General features: G+C 41.2%; 1 protein-coding gene across 3 annotated transcripts; it reads left to right on the top strand.

Annotated features, from left to right (window-relative positions):
* Window positions 1-49: 49 nt before the first annotated feature.
* LOC122552118 (stanniocalcin-like) lies at window positions 50-23,014 on the top strand. 3 transcript variants are annotated; one of them, XM_043694620.2, is made up of 4 exons: window positions 50-204; window positions 1,142-1,284; window positions 19,492-19,703; window positions 21,957-23,014. In XM_043694620.2, exons 1-4 carry the CDS (start codon window positions 60-62, stop codon window positions 22,255-22,257), a joined length of 801 nt encoding a protein of 266 aa, XP_043550555.1. In that variant the 5' UTR covers window positions 50-59; the 3' UTR covers window positions 22,258-23,014. The 3 variants fall into 3 exon arrangements, with proteins under 3 accessions (XP_043550555.1, XP_043550554.1, XP_087842679.1); XM_043694619.2 differs by having other exon boundaries at window positions 1,139-1,284; XM_087986553.1 differs by having other exon boundaries at window positions 50-309; window positions 1,139-1,284.
* The last annotated feature ends 132 nt before the right edge of the window (window positions 23,015-23,146 follow it).

Here is a 23,146-nt window from a genome sequence, read left to right as displayed (position 1 = left end):
CCTAATCTTAACCTGCTGCCGCTTCAAGGCGTCGTGAGGTTGCTCGCCCGGCGCCGGAGATGGAGGGTTATCTGTCGCTGCTGCTTTTCCTAGCCCGGTTGCCGGGCGCTGCCGAGCAGCGTGCCGGTGTGAAGGAGCTGCCCGCGGCTTGGCACTCCAGCGGCGCTGCACCGGAGAAGGCGCGAGGCGAGACCCTGCGTGCAGGTGAGCTCCCGGAGGCACACTACTTGGAGGGTGGTTGGAGGGGCTGGTGGATTCAGGAGCTGAGGAGATTGGAGGAGTGTCCAAGGAGGGAGAGAGGACTGGAAGGTGGGTCGAAGAATTTGCTCTCACTTTTTTTTTCGCCTTAATCCTCCAGTATTTCTGCAGGTTTGGGAAACCGTGTTAACTTGTTGGCCCCGTCTCCTCCCCATCTCTTTCCGCCTTTCATTTCGGTATGGAGCTTTTGGCATCATGCGGCTATTGCGCTAATTACCGAGCGCTCCCTGAACTTAAATTAACTGCGTTCTCAATTCCGTTTTGCAAATGAAATGTGTGAACAGAGACTTGTTGCATACAATAGTGCGGTAATCACATTCCTGCACCCTGCATGATGGGTGTTACCTGATCTGGGATTGAATCGAACTGCTCATTTGTAGCAATGCATTATATGAATTTCCGATCTTTACAGCATTCTGTACACTAGTAGAAAGTGAGGGCTGCAGATGCTGGAGATCAGAGTCGAGAGTGTGGTCCTGGAAAAGCACAGCAGGTCAGGCAGCATCCGAGGAACTGGAGAATCGACATCTCGGGCATAAGCCCTTCATCAGAAATGAGGCTAGTGGGCCGGGGGCTCTGAGATAAACGGGAGGTGGGGGCGGGAGGGTGGGACCAGGGGTTTGGTAGTTGAGAATGCAATAGGTAGATGAAGGTGGGGGGTGAAAGTGATAGGTCGGAGAAGAGGGTGGAGCGCCTGTTCTTAATGTTGCAGTGCAAAAGTCTTCCCATTGACAAATTGACAGTCGAGATATGCATAATGGTAATCTGAGTGTTGTGCCTCTCTGACATGCCACCATGGAGAATTGTTTCCGCGCTATTTTTGCTGCTCAAATACAGTGGAAAAATTAAGACACCATTGCATTGTACTTTCTGTTTCCAGCAGTTGAAATCAATAACTGTTTGAAGAATGCACCGGAGGTGGGATGTGCTGTTTTTGAATGTTTGGAAAACAGCACTTGTGACCTGGATAATCTGTACAAGATCTGCAGCCTCCTTCTCCAGAATGCAGGAAGCTTTAACACAAAGGTAATGGCTAGTTATGTTTGAAGTGCTCAAGTCTTAAAATAGTGCAAATGTTTGTAACCATGCTAAATAAAAATCAAAAGGACTGTGGATGCTGTAAATCTGAAACAAAAATAGAAAAATTGTGGCGAGAAATCAGAGTTAACATTTTGGGTCAAGGGACCCTTCATTGCCTCTGATTTCTCTCCACAGATGCTGCCAGAGCCTTTGAGCTTTTCCAGCATTTTCTGTTTTTGTTTCAGATTTGCAGCATTCACAGTTCTTTCAGTTTTTATTTAACCTGGTTACAGACAGCAATTTCTGTTTTTAGTTGTAATCATGCTGTTAGTTGCCAACTTTTGAAATTTCCTGTTGTAGTTTTCTAATACTTGTAACAGGAGTTGAAGTAGGCCATTCAGCTCATCACCTAGGAGATAAATGGGGAATGCAGATGCTGGAGAGTCAGTGTCGATACAGTGTGGCAGTGGAAAAGCACAGCAGATCAGGCAGAATCCGAGGAGCAGGAGAGTCGGCGTTACGGGCAAGATCCTTCATCCTGAAACGTCGACTCGCTTGCTCCTCAGATGCTGCCTAACCTGCTGTGCTTTTTCGATTCAGCCCACTAAGTCTGCTGTGCCATTTAATGAGATAGAATGATGTAGCACTAAAACAAAGCCTTCTGTCCAACTCATCCACACCGACCAAGTTTCCCAAGCTAAATTAGTTCCAATTGCCTGCACTTGGCCCATATCCTTCTAAACCTTTCTTATTCATGAACTTATCCAAATGTCTCTTAAATGTTGTAACTGTACCTGTATCTACCACTTCCTCTCGCAGTTCATTCCACATTTGAACCACTCTCTGTGTGAAAAGGTTTACCTTCCGGTCCCTTTTAAATCTTTCTCCTCTCACCTTAAAAATATGCCCTCTGGTTTTGAACTCCCCAACCGTAATGAAAAGACCTTTGCTGTTCACCTTGTCTATGCCCCTTACGGCTTTATAAACCTCAATAAGGTTACCCCTCGATCTCCTGCACTCCAGTGAGAAAAGGCCCAGTGTATCCAGCCTCTACTTATAACTCAAGTCCTCCATTCCTGGCAACATCCTCTTAAATCTTTTCTGCACCCTCTTCAATTTAATAATATCCTTCCTATAACAGGACAATCAGAACTGTACACAGTACTCCAAAAGTGGCCTCACCAACGTCCTATGTAACTGTAACATAACATCCCAACTCTTAAACTCAATGGTCTGAGCAATGAAGACAAGCGTTCTAAATGCCTTCTTAATCACCCTGTCTACCTGTGACACAGACTACAAGGAATCATATACCTGAACTCCTAGGTCTCTCTGTTTTTCAACACTATCTAGAGCCCTGTCATTAACTGTAGAAGTCCTGCCATTGTTCATCTTGCCAAATTGCAACACCTTGCATTTATCTAAATTAAACTCATCCAAATTGTTTATATAAATTACAAACAACAGGGGACCCAGCACAAATTCCTGTGAAACACTGCTGGTCTCAGGCGTCCAGTCCAAAAAACAACACCCCACCACCACCCTCTGTGTCCTAACGTCATGCCAATTTTGTATCCATTTGGCATGCTCTCCCTGAATCCGCTGTGATCTAACTTTACTAACCAGTCTACCATGTGGATCCTTGTCAAAAGCCTTACTAAAGTTCATGTAGACAATGTCTACTCTCTGCCGTCATCTTGGTCACATCCTCAAAAAACTCAATTAAGTTTATGAGGTATGATTTCCCACTTACAAAGTTATGCTAACTATCCCTAATCAATCCTTGCCTATCAAAATGCATGTCAATCCTATTCAGAATCCCTTCCAGCAACTTACCCACTGCTAACGTCAGATTCACTGGTGTATTGTTCCCAGGATTCTCTTTCTTAAATAAAAGCACAATACTAGCCACCTTCCAGTACTTTGGCATCTCACCTGTGGCTGTCAATGATACAAATATCTCTGCTAGAGGTCCTGCAATTGCTTCCCTAGCTTCCAAGGATACACTTGATCAGGTTCCGGAGATTTATCTACATTAATGCTTTTTTAAGACCTCCAGCATTCTTCTTGTGTAATGTGGACTGTTTTGAACACATCAATATTTCTAGCTTCCATGTTTTTCTCCATAGTAAATAGTAATGTGAAATATTGGCTTTGCAGCTCTCCCACCTCTGCACATAGATGGCTTTGTTGATCTTTATTCTCTCCCTAGTTGTTCTTTTGCCTTTAAAATACTTGTAGAATCGTTTTGAATTATCTTTAACCTCATCATGATTGATCTGATAATCCTCAACTCCAATTTCTTGCCTCATACATGTAACCCTTGATTCCCTTACTGTTCAGAAATCTGTCTATCTCAGACTTAAATACATTTAATGATCAACCTGAAATGCGCTGCCAGGTGAAGTGGTAGAAGTGAGTACAGTTCCAACACTTTAAAGATATTTGGACAGGTACATGGATAGGAAGAGATAAATGTGATATGGACCAAGTGCATGCAAATAGGACTAGTTCACTTTAGGAAATCTGATTGGCAAGGATGAGTTGGGCCTAAGGGTCTGTTTCCTTGATTTATAACTCTATAAGGAGAAAGTGAGGTCTGCAGATGCTGGAGATCAAAGTTGAAACTTTATTGCTGGAACAGCACAGCAGGTCAGGCAGCATCCAGGGAACAGGAGATTCGACGTTTCGGGCACAGGCAATTCCTGAAGAAGGGCCTGTGCCCGAAACGTCGAATCTCCTGTTCCCTGGATGCTGCCTGACCTGCTGTGCTGTTCCAGCAATAAAGTTTCAACTTATAACTCTATAACTCTACAGGCCTCTATGCTAATGACTTCCACAGACTGACCACCCTCTGCGAATTTCCTCCCCATATCTGTCCTGACAGGCAACCCATTACTGTGAGATTATGCCCTTTGGTCCTAGACTCTCCCAGAAGGGAAAATGATCATTCTGCATCTATCTTATCAAGGTCTATAAGAAATTTCACTCAGGTCTCGTCTAATTTTTCTAAATTCCATTAGTTACGTGACACTAAGTTATTCCCATCTGTTTTGATTTGGGTGTTTCAGTGAAATGCTCCAGCTAGCTGATTCTTGAAGAGCTTCTTCCTTTATTAGATTTATGAAGCCACAGTAACATTAGGGGCATGAATGTATGAACACATCCAAGGTACTTTGCAACAGTATTAGAAAATAAAGTGACACTGAAGCATCTAACTGAGTATTAGTTAGGATGACTAAAAGCTCAGAAAAGGAGAGGTTTTAAGTCTGGTCTTCCAGATGGAAAGATGGATAGAGGTGTATGGTAGAGATGAGAGCATGGTTACCAATGGTAGATGTATGAAAATTGGGGGTGACCCAAAGACCCAGACTCAGATGTATGCAGAATTTTGGAGGATGGAGAAGATTAATGAAAGGAACAGTGAGGAAAAAGAGAGATTCGAGAATGAAAAGGAAGAATTTTAGCATCGCAATGTTGCTTAACTAGAAAACAGTGTAGGTCATCAAGCACAAATATGAGAGGGAATTTAAAGCATTGACTGTTTTCAAGAGGATTTAGATATAGTTCTTAGGGCTAAAGGGATCAAAGTATGTGGAGAGAAAGCAGTAATAAAGTACTGAGTTGGATGATCAGCCATGATCATATTGAATGGTGGAGTGGGCTCAAAGGGTCAAATGGCCTCCCTCTGCTCCTGTTTACTATCTGTCTATATTTAAATAAGGCTTGCAGAGGCGTAGCTTATGGACAGCAGAGGTTTCGGATGACTTCAAGTTTCTGGATGAAGAATTTGGGAGATCAGTTAGGAATGTATTGGAATAGCAAAAATGGAGGTAAGGAAGACATAATTAAGGGTTTCAGCAGTGGATAAGTTGAGATGGGATGAGATAATGTTACAGAGGTGGAATAGGCAAATGGTGTGAATGTGTGGTTAAACACTCTTCCCAGTTTCAAACACAGCACAGAGGATGTGAACAGGCTGACTTACTTTTAGACCATTGCCAGGCACAAAAATCTAGCTCAGGAATGGAATCTGGAGCAGGGATCAAAGACAATGATTTCAGGTTTTGGATTATTTAATTGGATTTAATCTGTTTACCCTCAAATTGGATATTGAATAAGTAGTTTCATAATTTAGTTGTCATGAAAGAGTTGAGAGAAGTTGTGATAAGGTAGATACTGGGTGTCATCAGCGTACATTTGAAAACTACAACTTTTGGATAAAATCACTGAAGGGCTGCATATAGATGCGGAATAGAAGGAGTCCAAGAATAGATCCTTGAGTCGCAGCAAACGTAATTGTGCAGGAAGATTAAAGAGGAGTACTGCACTGTTGGTTTAAATGAGCATGCTAATTTCAAATACACAAAAATGGTCCACCTTCTCATCAATAGCAATGTTCCGTTTTATAGGTTATGTTCATAAGTATTGGTCATGCATGTAGACTGTTTAATGAATTCTGTGTTCAAAATAGAAAAATGAACACTTATACTGCAATTTAATTTTAAAGTTTACAATAAATGTAATGATTGCTTTTCCTGAAAGTATAATGTTTAACCACAATTTTACCAGGTGAAGCATAATCAACTGCATCAATATAATCTTTTACCTGTAAGAAACACTCCAAATTCCCTCATGAATGTTTCATTCAGATGGGCCATTATAGGCAGCATGCTGGCACAGTGGTTAGCACTGCTGCCTCACAGTACCAGAGACCTGGGTTCAATTCCTGCCTCAGGCAGCTGTCTGTGTGGAGTTTGCATGTTATCCCCATGTCTGTGTGGGTTTCCTCTCACAGTCCAACAATGTGCAGGGTCGGTGTATTGGCTATGCCAAATTGCCCATAGTGTTAGGTATAGGGGAATGGGTTTGGGTGGGTTGCTATTCGGAGGGTTGGTGTGGACTTATTGGGCCGAAGGGCCTGTTTCCACACTGTAAGTAATCTAATCTAAATTATTTGCACAATATGTTATTGTACTGTTTGAAAGTAGGGTATTACAGCATTCCTATTCCTGTTCCATTCCAAAACCAGTTGTTTTTACAGAAGATGTCATTAAATAGCTTTGGCAAAATTTCTTCATGTACTAGGGACTGAAGTTTCACTTTCTTTGTGGTTTAGCTTGGTACCAGGTGGTGGATTTGCCCATCGGAGCATTGAAGGGCATAGCTCGCTGTAATTGCCATTATACTGTTTTCCTTCTGCTGCAGGAATGTTTAGTTTTTCAAGCCAAAGAAGGCTTTCATTTGTTACACCTTTTCAATGGATTAGCTTCACCCCCACTTTACTTCAAGAAATAAAATCAAGTATTATATGTAAAATAAACTTAATTTTGACACATTAGCAAAATAATGCAATTAAAATGGAAGTATAACAATCTTTCATCAGAACTTGAATTGGACTTGATTTTGAGTCTTGGGATTTCATCACTATATGGGAGAGGTTAGACAGACTAGTTTTTTTTCCTGACTGTCAGCTTGTATTTTAATCCATGTCAACAGATTGATATACTTCGTACAGTTCAAGCAAATACTTTGTAGCCTCTCAAATCTCATCAATTTCTTGTACATAAAGGAATTCAATAGGAGGACTTTTTGTTTTTCTTCTATTATCAATGCAAAAGTGTTCTACTTGTAAAATTTGTTTCCTCAATGCTTCTCCAAAAGCTGAAAAACTTAAGTTTTCCACTGTCTTGTAATGTTTTTATGATGCCCCTCTGGCTTGTATCTCATGTAAATCACTGTGCTACATAAACTTTAACTATGAACTCCCTCTTGAAGCTTGTTTGTGTGCATTTATCTATGCTTCAACAGGAATGAGGAGATCCAGCTGTAACATTTGACCCAGTGCCATCACAACCAATGTCTTAATATTGAACTTTTTGACAGCTGTTAATGTAAGCTAGAGCTTTATCCACATCTTGAATTAAATTTCATTTAATGAATCTAGCTCTTTTGACAATTACATGTATCGTTTGTTGCATTATGCAAAACATTGTAAAACGCCAGGCCTCGACAAGAGGTTCTCTCCATGCAAAATGTCCAATGTATAGTTCAACAGATTCATTTTTAAATTATTTAAAGAATTGCACTTCCTAATATTTGAACCTAAGACATTGGAGAGGGCCAGATGCCCCCTTGAACCCGTTCCACCATTCAAAAAGATCATGGTTGTTCTGAAGCTTTAATTCCACTTTCTGGCCTGCAACCTTCTCCACTCACCTCAATCTTATACTTCAAAAATCTGTTTAACTCAGCCTTGAATATGTTTGATGACCTATGTTATGGACAAGGTCCAACCTTTCAAAACATTTTTAAGCAGGTAGCCCAGTCCGTAACTTTGCTATTTGTTTTAGGTAAGTGTATAGTGGATATTCCCGGAGTGAATTAGCTGATCCGACTACCAAGTTTTAAACAAACAGAATTTATTTACAAAATTATGGAATGAAACACAAAGAACAGAAAATAGAATACCGGATAACTCAACTTATCCAAAAACCCGACAGACTATCCCGACTTAATGATGCTGTTCTGAAAATATGTGCAACAGTCCCAATAAAGATATCCCTTAGTACAAAGAGTAAAAATGAAACAAACCAGGGCTTACAGGCTTCAAGTTAGAGAGAGAGAGTACCTGGCTGGATATGCCCAAGCAGCCTTTCTTAACACATACCGCTGCGAACTGAATCAAAAACTCGAAACAAAGGCTAGCTACACAGCTAGCTGGTCACTCCCCTTTGATTCTACCATTTTTTTTAACGACATGAATCATTATCTGTTAGGGGTAAACAAAAAGGGCCCCAATAAACCTTTCAAACCCAGCCTAGTTGTAGCCTGACCAATTACCTCCTCTCTGGGAAAAGAAAACACAAGGGCTTTGTTGCCTTGTAAAAAGACCAGCAGTGTGGCATTTAGCCTCCACTGCTGTCTAACACAGAAAATTCCAAAGTTCCAACGAGACAGAGAGAAGAGAATCCTTCGTATTTCTGCCTTTCAAACAAAAAGTTCTACCTTTTTAAATTGTACATCCAAATCTGGGTTCTCCACAGGGGGAGATGTAATCTCAGAATCTACTTTTTCAAGGTGTTTCAGAATTCCATGTGGTTCAATAAGGTCACCTCTTGCACTTCTCGACTTCAATAAAATTAGGTAAAAACAGCTCAAGACTTATTTGTAAGACAATCTCTTTATGCCAGAAACCGATGCAACTTTCTCTGAATTGCCTCTAATGCAAGTCTGCTTTATTTAACAAAGAGACCAAAACTGTACATCGTACTCCAGGTGTGGTCTCACCAATATATAGTCATAAGAGCATTTCCCTACTTTTATCTTTTCTTCCCCTTGGAATAGAGGGCAACTTTACATTTGCCTTCTCAATGATTGGTTGTATCTGTACACTAACGTTTTGAGTACAAGGGCACCTCAGATTCTCTCACACCATAGCATTCTATAGTGACTCTTCATTTAAATAATATTTTGCTTTTTTTTTCTTTCCACAAATTCCCACATTCTCACATTATATATTGTATCTCCCACATTTTGTCCACTCACTTAACCTATCCATATCTGTGTGCAGACTCTTTGACCTGGATCTTGAGTGAGTTGGGATGACTTCAGGGTTTTTTGAAAATAGCAGACAAGTCCAGATCCTGTGATTTCCACCCTTAATCACATTTGTTCTGATTTTCAGGGGTGCCTTTTAAGATTTTGGGTTGGCTTAGGTCACGTGCCTGCATCCAGCATTCCTGAAATGGCTTGTTCCCTTATGGAAAAAAGCATGTCCTACTCAATTACAATTTTATGGATGTTTAGCTGAGAGACCTGAAATCTATTAATGTGTTAAAACTCCTAAACCCAAAGGAGGCCATTACAGGATTGACATTTATGGCTCTCTAATCTATTTTGTCAATTTTTATTTGATATTTAAGGTTGTTATAATGACTGTTTGCAGTTTCTGCTATCTATACTTTGAAAGGGTCTGAATGGTTGACATATTTAATTGGATTGTAGTAAAACCTGTCTAGAATGGATGACAATAAGTTGAGGAGCATAGCCTGGCTTTGGAGGATGTGTGAGGGTGCATGGTCTTGTGGCCAATGAGGGGTGATGGGGAGGTAGATGAGGTACGGAGAGTGTGGGGACGTGAAAGGATGTGAAGCGTGAAGGCTCAAGCCCCTTGACTGTTTCATTTTAATTGTGGTGAAGTCTCACAGTGCTGAAGCCTGTTAAGTAACACACCAATATGCAGGAGCCCCTCCTGGCTGCTTGTTACGTTTTCTGGGGTCATCTTGCTCAACTGCAACCTGCCTCCCAACAACGAAGATCACATTCTAGTACTTTCTGCTAAGGCAGCAGGCCAATTTCCCAAAACCTGCCTTTATGATGAAAATCCAGGCCTTTGCATCCTCCTCAGGCTTGCTTTCTTATCTATCTCTATGTTATCAGCTAATTTGGTTACAATACTTTGCTAGAATTTGGTGTGAATATGAAATTCATGGAAAATTTCCACAAGTGGATAGATGGCACCATTCAATTCTAGAAGGAGAAAGTGAGGACTGCAGATGCTGGAGATCAGAGCTTAAAAATGTGTTGCTGGAAAAGTGCAGCAGGTCAGGCAGCATCAAAGGAACAGGAGAATCGACGTTTCAGGCATAAGCCTGAAGAAGGGCTTATGCCCGAAACGTCGATTCTCCCGTTCCTTTGATGCTGCCTGACCTGCTGCGCTTCTCTAGCAACACATTTTTAAGCACCATTCAATTCTGCCCTTTTTCAGGGAGAGATTTATTACAAGTTGTTTGGTAGGTCTCTCAACTGTTCAGGAGTCACTGAAAAGCAGTCCTGGGGTTACATTTCACAGCATCACAGAATTGTCACATCGCAGCAAGAGACCATGCAGCCTGCACTGGCTACTTAAACAAGTTTCATTACCAAGTGGCAATCTTCTATATTTTCCCCATAACCTTGTACATTGTCTCAATCTGAATAATCATCCAATGCCCTCTTCAATCCCTCAATTCAACCTGCCTCCACCAGATTTTAAACCAGTGTATTCCAGACTCTTATTACTCGCTATGTGAAAGATTATTTTTCTCACATCACCTTTGCTTGTTTTGCACATCACTTTAAATCTATGGCCTTGCAATCTCAGTCCTTTTATAAGTGGGAACAGCTTTTCCTTATCTACTGTGTCCAGCCTGCTCATGATTTTATAAACTTCCATAAAATATCCTCTCGTCTCTCCTCTTCATGGAGAACAGTTCAAAATTATTCAGTCTATCCTCATAACTTTCTCGTTAACTCTCTGAGTTCCTCATTCCTGGAACCATTCTGATAAATCACTTCTTCATTCTTTCCAATGTATTTGCATCTCTCCTATAATGTGGCATCCAAAACTGTAAATAGTACTGCAGCTGAGGTCTAACAAGTGTCTTATGCAATTCAATATCACCTCCTTGCTCTTATACTGACTGTCCCAATTAATAAAGTCGAGAACATACCATGAGATGAGTTATTTCTGCAGGATTCCTAGCCCTTTATATATCCTTGTAGCCAATGAATTTATAAGGGTCGAAAAGTGTGGTGCTGGAAAAGCACAGCAGGTCAGTCAGCATCCGAGGTACAGGAGACTTGACGTTTCGGGCATAAGCCCTTCACAGGAATGGATAATGAATCTATATGGTCACTCCAGTTCTGGTTAATGGCAATCCCCAGGGTACTGGTCGTTGGAAATTCACTGATGGTGATGGCATTGAATGTGAGAGGGTAATGGTCCAATTCTGAATTGTTAGAGGTGATCGTTGTCTGGTATGTGGGTAATGCAAACGTTACTTGTCACTTCTAAGCACACGCCTGCATATTTTCAATATCTGAGTAATCACAAATGGTGTGGAACATTATCTAATCATTGGCAAGTACCCCCACTTGTGACTTTATGGTGGAGGGTTCGTCATTTATAAAGCAATTACAATTGCAACATTTAAAAGGCATCTGGATGGGTATATGATTAGGAAGAGTTTGGAGGGATATAGGCTGGGTGCTGGCAGGTGGGACTAGATTGGGTTGGGGTATCTGGTCAGCATGGACGAGTTGGACTGAAGGGTCTGTTTCCTTTCTGTACATCTCTATGACTGTATAACTGCTCTCTCCACTTGTCTTGCCACATTCAATGATCTGTGCACACACACACTCCCAGGTTCCTTCGCTCCCGCACCCACTTTGGAATTGTACCCTTTATTTAATATTGTCTGTTAATGTTATTCCACACTTTTCTGCATTGAACTCCATCTGCCACCTATCCACCCACTCTACCAACTTGTCAATGTCCCTTTGGAGTTCCACACCATCCTTCTCTCAGTTCTTATAAGTTTTGTGTCTTATGCAAACTTTGATATTGTCCCCTGCACACACCAAGATCGAGATCATTTAATGTATATCAGGAAAAGCAAAATTCAAATACCAATCCTTGGGGAATTCCATCACAAACCTTCCTCGACTCCAAAAATGATCCATTGACAATTACTATGTTTACTATCACTCAGCCAAGTTTGTATTCGTGTTGCTCTTGACCATTTTTACAGCGACCTCCAACTCACTTTGCAAATCTGTTGTGTGCCACTGCAACAAAAGCCTTCTGGAAACACATGCATGCCCATTCAATAGCATTGCCCTCATCAAGCCTTTCTGTTACCTCTTCAAAAAACTCCAGCAAGTTAGTTAAACATGATTTCTACTTTAGAAATCATTTGAGTTGGACCGGAATAGGGGCAAGAGCAGTGAGCTAGCTCTGTGCAGTCTAGAATCACAGGTTGACCTGGAGAACTGTAAAAGTGGGAAAGTCACTGTGTTATTTTTGGTAGGAGCTGTGAGGGGTTACAGAATTCCGTGAATACTAATACTTGAGTACAACTGTGAGAGTGGAGGTTCAAAAGCTCATAAGCAGTATTTGCTTCATCACTGCTGAGTCAAATTAGAACTTTGGGAAAAGCCAAGATGCATACCTAGCTCAATAAAGATGGTGTTGTCATGATAAGTAAATGCAGTTTTGGAATCTAAGGAAATGTTAGCCCAGGACATGAGTGTGATCAAGTTAAACAGGAGCAGTTGTTGTGTGGCTCTTGGGAGAGAGTTTAAGGCCATATCAGTGAACATGAAGAATTGTAATCCCTTGTGAAGTTTAATGAGATTAGAATTTCTACAGTGTGGAAACAGGCCCTTCAGCCCAACAAATCCACACCACCCCTCCGAAGAGTATGCCACCCAGATCCATTATCCAACATTTCCCCTGACTAATGCACCTAACCTACACATCCGTGAACACAAGGGACAATTTAGCATGGCCAATTCACCTAACCTGCACATCTTTGGATACCGTGGGAGGAAACCGGAGGAAACCCACGCAGACATGAGGAGAATGTGCAAACTCCACGCAGACAGTCGCCGGAGGCTGGAATCAAACCCGGGCCCCTGGCGCTGTGAGGCAGCAGTGCTGACCACTGAGCCACCATGCCGCCCCCATGTTGACCCACCATGTTGTTAATGTCTGGGATTAATAGCTGAGAAATCCATGCATGTATTCTTGATTGCATTTGCTATTAGATATTGAGACCCTTTAGTCCAACTCACCCACGCCGAGCTGACCTAATCCCATTTGCCAGCATTTAACCAATGTCTCTCTGAACCCTTCCTATTCACATATTCATCCAGATACCTTTTAAATGTTGTAATTGTACCCACATCCACCAATTCCTCTGGCAGCTCATTCCATACACACACTACTCTCTGCGTGAAGAAATTACCCCTCAGATCCTTTTATAATCTTTCCCCTCTCACCTTAAACCTATGCCCTCTGGTTTTGGACTCTCCCACCCTAGGAAAAAGACCTGGGCTGTGCACCCTATCCATGCCACTTATGATTTTGTAAACATCTATGGAATATGATCACCTTCAGCCTCTAGTGCTCCAGGGAAAAAAGACCCAGCCTATTCAGTCTGTCCCTATAACTCAAACTCTCCAATCCTGGCAACATCCTTGTTAATCTTTTCTGCGCCCTTTCAAGTTTAACAACATCCTTCCTACAGAAAGATGACCAGAATTGTATGCATTATTCTACAAGTTGCCTCACCGATGTCCTATGCAGCCACAAAATGAAATCCCAACTCCTATACTCAATGTTCTGACCAAAAAAGGCAAACATACCAAATGCCTTCATCACCACCCTGTCTACCTGTGACTCCACTTTCAAGGAAATATATGCCTGCACCCCTAGGTCTCTTTGTTTGGCAATACTCCCTAGCCCCTCCCATTAACTGTATAATTTCCGTCCTGGTTTGCCTTGTCAAAATGCAACATCTCACATTTGTCTAAATTAAACTCCACCTGCCACTCCTCAGCCCATTGGCCCATCTGATTAAGGTCCCGTTGTACTCCGAGATAATCATCTTCATTGTCCACTTCACCATCTATTTTGGTGTCATCTGCAAACTTCCTATCCACGCCTCCTATATTCACATCCAAATCATTTATATAAATGGGGAAAGGCTGTGGACCCAGCACTGATTTTTGTGGCACACCACTGATCACAAGCTTCCAGTCGTAAAAACAATGCCTACCAACATCCTCTGTCTCTTACCTTCATGCCAATTTTGTATCCAATTGGCTAGCTCCCCCTGGATCCCATGTGACCTAACCTTACAAACCAGTCTGCATGCAGAACCTTTTTGAATGCTTTGCCGAAATCCATTTAAGCATATGCGCTTTGGTTTATTTGATCACAGGATATTACCCTGTTTACAAAATGATCTCAATTTAGCAATCAGTTGTACAGTTATACAGATTTACCTGACTTGCATACACTTATGCTTATGATTTCATACAAGGGTGTCATTTTAAATATCTGACACACAAACATTTCCTGTACTTACAAATGACTGCTTTATGTTGTCCTGCATTGTGTTCCGACTTGCCTACAAATCGACTTATGAACAAACTCAGGAATGGAACCCGGTCATAATCCAGGGGCTGCCTGTACATGTATTATAGATTGTATTACTGTTCTAACGTTGCATAGTAAATTTTATTATTGTTTCTTCAAAACAATGAAATCTTGTGGCTCAGTAAGTCCCCTGGATCTTACCATTTTGTAACCTTAAAAATAAAGGTTATTGGTCCCTAACCATATGCAACACAATTTGATGATCTTGTCTGGTCTGGGATCGTAACAACACTCAGTCTGTTCATTCAAGTAATTAACAGAGTGTACTAATTTGTAATCCAGGCTGTATGGCTTAGTTAAATATTTTTTCCTTTTCATCACTTCTGATCAACTTAATATCTTGCATTTATGAGGCACTCATTGGAATATGTTTGCATGGAGCAAGCAAATATTTGGTGTGCAAAAAGAGGAGGCCATGGCTGTGATAACAAAGTGAATGTCTTGGTACAGAAATGTTCCTTTAGTTGGAGAACATCAGAACATAGAGTTGTTGGTCACAATACTAGTCTGAAGACCAGTATTAAATAAACAGGAATTACCTTCAATTAAGTTTTAGGAAAACTGAAGTAATGGTCTTTTGTCCTTGCATAAATAATCAATTCCATTTACTCTTCCTGGATATTGTGAGAGGTTGATTCAGACATCTGTGTTGTTTTGGTCAAGGTAAGGTTCCAACTCATTGGTTCCATTGCCAAGGCTGTCCACTTTTATCTCTATTATTATCTCCCAACGATACTGCTGCCTCAGATCATCTAGTGCTGAAATGGTCTTTTATGCCTTTATTTCCTCTGTACTTGACTATTGCAGTGCTGTCTTGGCTAACCTCCATCATCCAAACTAACCAATGAAAAAGAGATAACACTGCTGCCTGAATCCTAATCTCACCAAGTTCAATTCAGCCATCATTGACCTACAGTAGTTGTCAAATCCCTGCTCTGTTTTGCCACCCCCTCCTTCCGCTGGGATTTTGATCATTCAACTATTGGTGCTATGCCTTCAGTTTTCTAGGCGCAAAACAGAAATGTTATTCCTAAATCTTTGAAACCGACACTCCCAACCCCCCCACCTTAAGACTCTCCTTGGAAACTAATGCTGTGACCAAGCTTTCAGTCATCTCTTCTAATATCTTACGTGACATTTGGGAACAGTTCCATTATGGCAAAGGTGCTGTTTAAGTGGTTCCGAAAAAGATCTGAAGCATGAACTGTTTCTTACTCCACAGGTACTGCCACTCATGCTAAGTATTTCCAGCATACTCTGCTTTCTATTTCAGATTTGCAGCATCTGTTATTTTTCTGCATAAATAGAGTGGGGTGGTGTCTAGACAGGTTGTTTTTGCTGGGAGCTGGCACAACTAAATGGGCTGAATTACTTCTCTCTATGTTACAGCCATTCCATGATTTTTGTTGAGTTGCTAGTTACTGGGAGTTGTGTAGATGTGTAACCTCCTAGGTTGATTGTGTGAGAGGAAGTCTTGTTTCAGAGTAGAAGGGAGCCAGAAATGCTCACATAAGACTCTCCACAAAATGAATTCTATTGAAATGCAGTAAGTAGCATTGAGATTACCTTCAAGCAGATTTTGCATTTCCTATCTTTGAATCCATTGCAGCCTATAGCAACATTGTCAGAGGAATGTAGTGAGACAAACATTTTGGGTGTCTTTAAAATTCTGTCCTGCCCCCATTTGGGGAAGTGATTAGTGTTTAGAAGGGTATGTTGATCTAAGGCTGAATTTGACACCTTGCTGTCTGGGGAATCATGGATTACATTGTCATCCTGTTCTTTAGTTTATCCATGCTGTGAATCAAAATAGACCTTGTCTTTCCTCCTTCTCGTCCTGACCCCAACTTTTTATTGTAAACAACAAGCCTTCAAAAATGCAAGTTTATTTTTCTTCCTTTGAGATGAGCACATTTACTTTTAAACGTGTCAACGGTCTATATTTATATCTTATGCATTCTGTCTCTAAGAATTTGGGGTTTCTATCACCTTGATTTTTGTTTTGCCAAGCTATATTAGTTTTTTTGAGAATTTTTGCTCCAGTTTCTACTCAAATTCACTTCATATTTACAAAAAAGAAACTTTCACAGGGCAGTAATCGGGAAGTTTTTATAACTATTTTAAACAAAATTTGATAAAACAACTGTTATTAATTTAAAAAGCTGTAAATGGGCTTTACAAAATGAGCATTTTAAACTGGTGTGCCCTCCAAAGTGTCTCTGCTGTGGTTTAGCAGCATAGGTTTGTTGAACGTTGGTTTCATTCTAGAGTAGGAACAATTAACTGCACATCCTTGAATCTGTACTGAAATAACAAAAAATGTTAGCTTGCTCTCTCTCCATGAATGCTGTCTGACCCGCTGTGATCTCCAGCATTTGTTGTTTTTATTCTAGAGTAGCTCTCCATAACTAGAGATTCACTTGCAGTGGCTTTTTTTCCTGCAGCCATGCCCTTACTACTGGGAACTCCCAGGGATTTAGCTTTGACCCCTCCATTTCTCGTTTACAGGCAACCTTTGGTGACAATGCTGGTTTTCATATGTACAAAACTGATACCCTACCCTACCTCTCTGAAGCAATTGCTTTTAGTCCTTACTTCCAATTCAGTGTGCTAGTTGTCAGCTCCACTGATATCCCTGGCAACAGTCTGAGATTAAATCAATCTGTTCACACTCGTGCTGTTAGAACTGATCCTAAAATGAGCTTCAGATTTCATTATTGGTAGCATCACTCCGACCATCTATTTCCAGTTCGATTACAACTTCATTTTATCCCTGTCTCAGCTCATCTGCTCTTGAAGCAAACTTACTTGCCATGTTTGCCTCTGGACTCAATTACAGTGGAAACTCGATTATCTGAACGGATATTTCGTTTGGATAATTGATTATTCGGAAAATTGCACTTGGAGTTATTAAAGTCTGCTCCCAGTTAAGGAGACTGCAGCAGCACACAGCGCACGAGGCCCTGCCCCCAGCACCGCCCCCTCAACCCCATCCAGCATTGCCCCCAACGCAGTCCAAACCTGCCCCACCGCCCCCCAACCTGGTCCAACCCCACCCCCCTGTCCGAAAACCCCATCCAACTCTGCCCACAAACCCCATCCAATCCCGCCCACAAACCCTATCCAACCCCGCCCCCAAACCCCATCCAACCCCGCCCCAAACCCCGTCCAATCCCCCTCCAAACCCCCCAACCCCGCCCCAAAACCCCGTCCAGCCCCCCCCAAACCCTGTCCAACCCTGCCCTGCAGCTCAATGCGCACGTGCCCCTGCCCCCCAACACAGCCCCCCACCACACACACTCCCCTCCGGGGCATCTGAACTGCACACCAACAATAAGACTGCTGTTGCTGCAGCTGTTTTTGTTGGGTAAGTCTCCAAATAGCGCACACACAGACACAGCCACAACGTTTTGACCGGCTGGAGAGATTATTCCTGGGAAGTGGGGCGCGGGGGTGAGGAGGAGGTTAGGACACACCCCTCTGTAGAACTCCAGGGAAAGTGTGGGGAGGGAGAGAGGGCGCGAGGTCAGTCATTTGGAGATGGTGCCTGTTTAATCACTGTAACAAACGATGCAATCACTGTTGGAAACATGTCTTTGATATAATGTTTGTATCGGGACCTCGAGATCTCCTTCGGATAATTGGTATTCGAATAATCAAGGATCCCTTGCATTCCAGTGTGCTTCTGGCTGGAGTCTTGTATTCTACATCCTTTAAATTTGAGGTCAAGCAAAACTTTGCTATTTTCTTAACTTGTAGCAAATCATGATTGTCTTTCATCCCTGTGCTTGCTGGTCTACATTGACATCTAGATAATCAGTGTCCTGATTTTAAAATTCTCACCCTTGATTTCAAATCCCTCTTTGTCCTTCACTTGCTTATTTTCTTGATCGGTCTCTCTCTCTCTCTTTCTTTCACTATTTCTCTTGTTCATCCCTCTGTCTTTCACCCTGTCTCACACATACACTTTCCTACATCTCTCTCTTTCTCACACCATCTCATTCTCACATAATCTCATTTTCACACAATCTTTCTCACACAATCTTTTTCATCCTTCACTCTCTCCTTCTCAAACACCCTCTCCTTCTCACACTCGCTTTCATCCTCACCCTCTTTTTTGTTTACTTTCACATTTTCTCTCTCTTTCACTCTCGCTTTCCTTCACTCTCTCTCTCGTTCACACTCTATCTTTCACTTTCTGTGTCTTTCACTCTCTCTTCCATGTTCTCTCTCGGTCTCTCATATTCTCTCATTCTTTTTTTCTCTCTCTCTCTGTTTCACTTTCACTCTCACTCTTACTTTTTCTCACACTCTATCTTTCACGCCTACTCTTTCTTTCACCCTCTCTCTCTTTCACTTGCTCTCTCTTTCACACTGTCTGCAGTAAAAGTACCTAAAATCTGAAGAAAGCCAGTTTATTTTCCTTTGCCGGTAGCTGTAAGCTTTGGCTTTTAAACTAGTTACTAAAAGACTTTGCACGTAATGTATCAATCACCTCTGCCTCCTGAAGAAATAAAAGGAACCTGGAGATTGAAGACTAGAGCATCCATGCAAAGAACACGAATATCTAGCGAACCCTGTGGACTGAGTGTACTAAACTGCTTCCTCAGATTTTTTCCTTCCACTTATAAAGCAGATATCTGCTATTTTTGGTGTGTATTAGATTTTTAGAACAGATTAGAATTTTAACTAGTAGAATTATATGGCAACAGATCATAGTTGTTTGCCTGTATATAGAATTTTTATTTGTAATAACTTGTAGTTACTGCCGAGTGTAGAACCTGGTCCACTTTTTTTGTTAATCTGGATCTATCCAATGAGTAAATTGGGGACTTCATGTACTTTGATTAGACTTGTTAAATTCTGTGATGACTCAAGGACCAGCAGAGTTTGATTTCCAATCTGCTACCCCAAGGAGGTGTGACACTTCCTCATACCTTTGTACCAAAAAAGCGGCTTAATGAAATCCAAATTTGCAATGATGATTAATTAAATCTCGAGTGGGCAATGTCAAGATTGTGGAAACTTGCTCTCTCAATTCTCCTCTTGAGCAAGATTTGCCAATTTGGGGTGAACTGCATCGAAAAAAAAACCCAACACAATCTATCAGGAATATCTGCTTGTGGAACAGCAACAGTCATTCAAACAGTAGAAAGTGCATTGATTTATTTTGTTGTTATAGAATTTGGTGTGCCTGTTCTAACTATTTTTATGTCCCCTTCTAGGGAAAGCAATTTATCAAAGATTTCCTGAAATGCAATGCAGTTGGAATTAAATCCAGATTCAGCTGTAGTATTCGAAGATGTCCTGCAATACAGGAGATTCTTTCTGAATTGCAGGAGGCTTGTTACCAGAAAAATGATATCTGTGCTGTAGCAAATGATAACGTCGATGCTTTTGCAGAAATGATTGATCTACACAATATGTTATCAAATAGGTGGGTATACATTGGGTTGTCTGGCTTTGTTTTTTAGTTTTTCAATATATTATTGTTGAAGTAGGTGGTAAAACTGTAAACATCACCAGGGCACAAGGAGCCTAATTATGCTTTTTGTATTAGTAGTATTACATTAGATTTTCTTGCAGTTAAACTTTAATTTTGTGTTTGTAAAGTCACTTACAATGTTGAATTTTGTTTTGATGGTATTGCTTGGCGAGATTTTTCCCATTTTTTGTCACCATTGCTTTTGATTAGTTTAGTCTACATTTTGCAGGAAACATTTTACTGCAAAGGCCATAGAGTCATAGTCATAGAGATGTACAGCATGGAAACAGACCCTTCGGTTCATCTCATTCATTCCGACCAGATATCGCAACCCAATCTAGTCCCGCCTGCCACCACCTGGCCCTTATCTTTCCAAACCCTTCCTATTCATATACCCATCCAGATGCCTTTTAAATGTTGCAATTGTACTAGCCTCCACCATTTCCACTGGCAGCTCATTCCATATACGTACGACCCTCTGCGTGAAAAAGTTGCCTTTATTAAATCTTTCCCCTCTCACTCTAAACCTAAGCCCTCCAGTTCTGGACTCCCCAACCCCAGGGAAAAGACCTTGTCTATTTATCCTATCCATGTCCCTCATAATTTTATAAACCCCTATAAGGTCACCCCTCAGCCTCTGACACTCCAGGGAAAACAGCCCCAGCCTATTCAACCTCTCCCTATAGCTCAAATCCTCCAAACTGGCTACGTCCTCGTAAATCTTTTCTGAACCCTTTCAAGTTTCACAACATCCTTCTGATAGGAAGAAGACCAGAATTGCATGCAATATTTTAAAAGTGGCCTTATCAATGTCCTGTACAGCCGCAACATGACTTGCCAACTCCTGTACTCAATACTCTGACCAATAAAGGAAAGCATACCAAATGCCTTCTTCACTATCCTATCTACCTGCAACTCCACTTTAAAGGAGCTTTGAACCTGCGCTCCAAGATCTCTTTGTTCAACAGCACTCTCTAGGACCTTACCATTAAGTGTATAAGTTCTGCTAAGATTTGCTTGTGTACTGTCTGACAGCACTAGCAAAAGTAGAGAAGGGGAGTAATGTATTTTGAAATTTCATATTTGGACTAAAAAAGTTTTAATTAAGCAGATTTAAGAATTGACTTGTTTTTGTTCCTCTAACACTCAGTCCTGTCATGTGAGGACATGCCATGGGAGGGGGAAAGTCAGAAGCAAAAATCAGAAGCTCCCAGCTGGCAACCCCTGTCTTATATACAGTCCCTTGTTTAGGCACTGATTATCTCTGATCATGGAGATGATCATCCTTCCCTATACCCACCCAGGTGCCAAGCATGGGTTAGTCAGCTGGCCATGGTGACAGGCCTACTCGCAGCTCAGTGAGAGGCCCTTAAGTGATCCTTAATTGGCCACTTAAGAGCTTTGATTTATAACTGGATGGTAAGGTCAACCATGGCACTGCCCACCATGGACCTGATTGTGGTGGATGTGAAAATGTGGCGAAGTCTCAGTCCATCACCATCCCACCTAACCACATGCCCTTCCTGCTCCAAGATCATCATCTCTGCAATCTGAAGGTCCTGCCCTTTCAGTAGAATTTCCTCTTGTGGTGACTTTGGTATGAGGGGAGCATTTTAGTCAGGTCAAACGTAAACTGGTTGAGACCCCACCATTCCTGCATTTTCCCTAAGTTTTTAGTTTATGTTCATCCATTGGTGGGTGAAATCCAAAAAGTAAACTTGTTGGATTTCTCTGGTATGAGGGATTCCTTATTCAAAGGCTCTTGGTTCCTCATTGAGGCACTCAGCAAAGGCAAGTGGAGCCACTGCCTACTCTTGCAACCCACACTTCCTGAGGTCCTGACTCTCGAACCCACTATAGTGGGTACATAGTGGGTACTGCCAACAGTACCCACTATGTCCCAGTACTCTGAGCAATGAGGAGGCTGGCAGCTTTAAATATCTAGGACTTTTGTCTCCAGTGTCCTTGATCTTGGGTTATACTCAGTACTGTCCAGTTGCTTGTTTAATTGGCACTTAATTCAGCAGGTCATCCTGAAAAAAAAACAACATGAGGCTCTCATTAGCTCTGCAGCTGGCAGTCAAGTCCCCCTGTCAGCTCCAGTGACTGTTTTATATCTACTGAAAAAGACTGAACATTTTGATAGGATTTCAAAGAAAAGGGGATTACATATTAATGTAAAACTGGGGTTTTATTTTCAAACAGGGCATACTTGGAATTTGTAAAGGTGCTATTTGACTGTGATACTAATATTGCTGATACCATAAGAAGAAGTATACAAACTCGATTTGGTCCAAAGCTTGGTATTTTAAGGAGAATGATTCAAGATGATTCCTGCAGAATATCTGAGAAAGCAACATTACTCGGTAAACATCGAACACCAGAATCTACTGTGAAGCCTGAGAGGGTCAGTAGAAGAGGGAGAAGCCTTGGATTAGACAACCTTACATCTAGAGGTGAATACTGGAACCAGAAAACTGATAAACCTGTGCACAGATTTCCGTAATTGTTCATAGATTTCTACATTTGTTGGTAAATGTACAGTTTGGTGCTACTGGTGGCTTGATTGACAAATACTGGTATATTACAGCACCTTTTAGTCATCTTATTCCCCAAATCTGACATTGATCATTGCTGGAAAAGCTCAGCAAGTCTGGCAGCATCTGTGAAGAGAAATCGGAGTTAGCATTTGGGGTCCAGTGACCTTTCCTCAGAATAGAGGAAGGATCACCGGATCAGAAATGTTAACTCTGATTTCTCTTCATAGATGTTGTCAGACCTGCTGAGCTTTTCCAGCAATTTCTGTTTTTGTTTCTGATTTACAGCATCCACAGTTCTTTCAGTTTCTGTTAACCATAGCTGTTGTACACAATAGTTCTGATATTAAACAAGAATTCAGTCTTTTAGCAAGGAAACTGTAAAGAATAATACACAGTATAAAGTGTAATAGTGTTTTAAAGACAATTTCTCAACTGGATAATCAGAATATTCCTGTCAGATAACACTTGATTGTTAATTATTTACTGAAAAATATCAATCTTCCTTGGAGTGAGTGAGATACTTAAAAATGAAGTCTCAATCACTGTGTAAAATTGATTTTCTTCCTGTAAAAGCTCTATCTGTAAACAAATAGTTCCTTTGACTATTCTGTGCTAATCACTAATTTTGTATATATATATATATATCGAGCTGGAAAAGATGTAAATAGTTGTACAATGATTTTTTTTGCGCATGTACCTTTTTATTAAAACTATTTAATTGCATTTGTTTTTATTTCCTTGTTACAACTCTGTTTCTGGTTGCAATGTTATTTCATTTTCTCCCTTTCTTTGAGTTTGAGCCATTGAGTGCAGTGTCTTATTTCATCATCTGAAACTGCTTTTTATTCACCTTGA

Source organism: Chiloscyllium plagiosum, unplaced genomic scaffold (assembly GCF_037043375.1).
Source record: "Chiloscyllium plagiosum isolate Xiang-an unplaced genomic scaffold, Cpla_swu_hap1 HiC_scaffold_1, whole genome shotgun sequence".
NCBI lineage: Eukaryota > Metazoa > Chordata > Chondrichthyes > Orectolobiformes > Hemiscylliidae > Chiloscyllium > Chiloscyllium plagiosum.
This window is presented reverse-complemented; position numbering and strand designations above follow the sequence as displayed.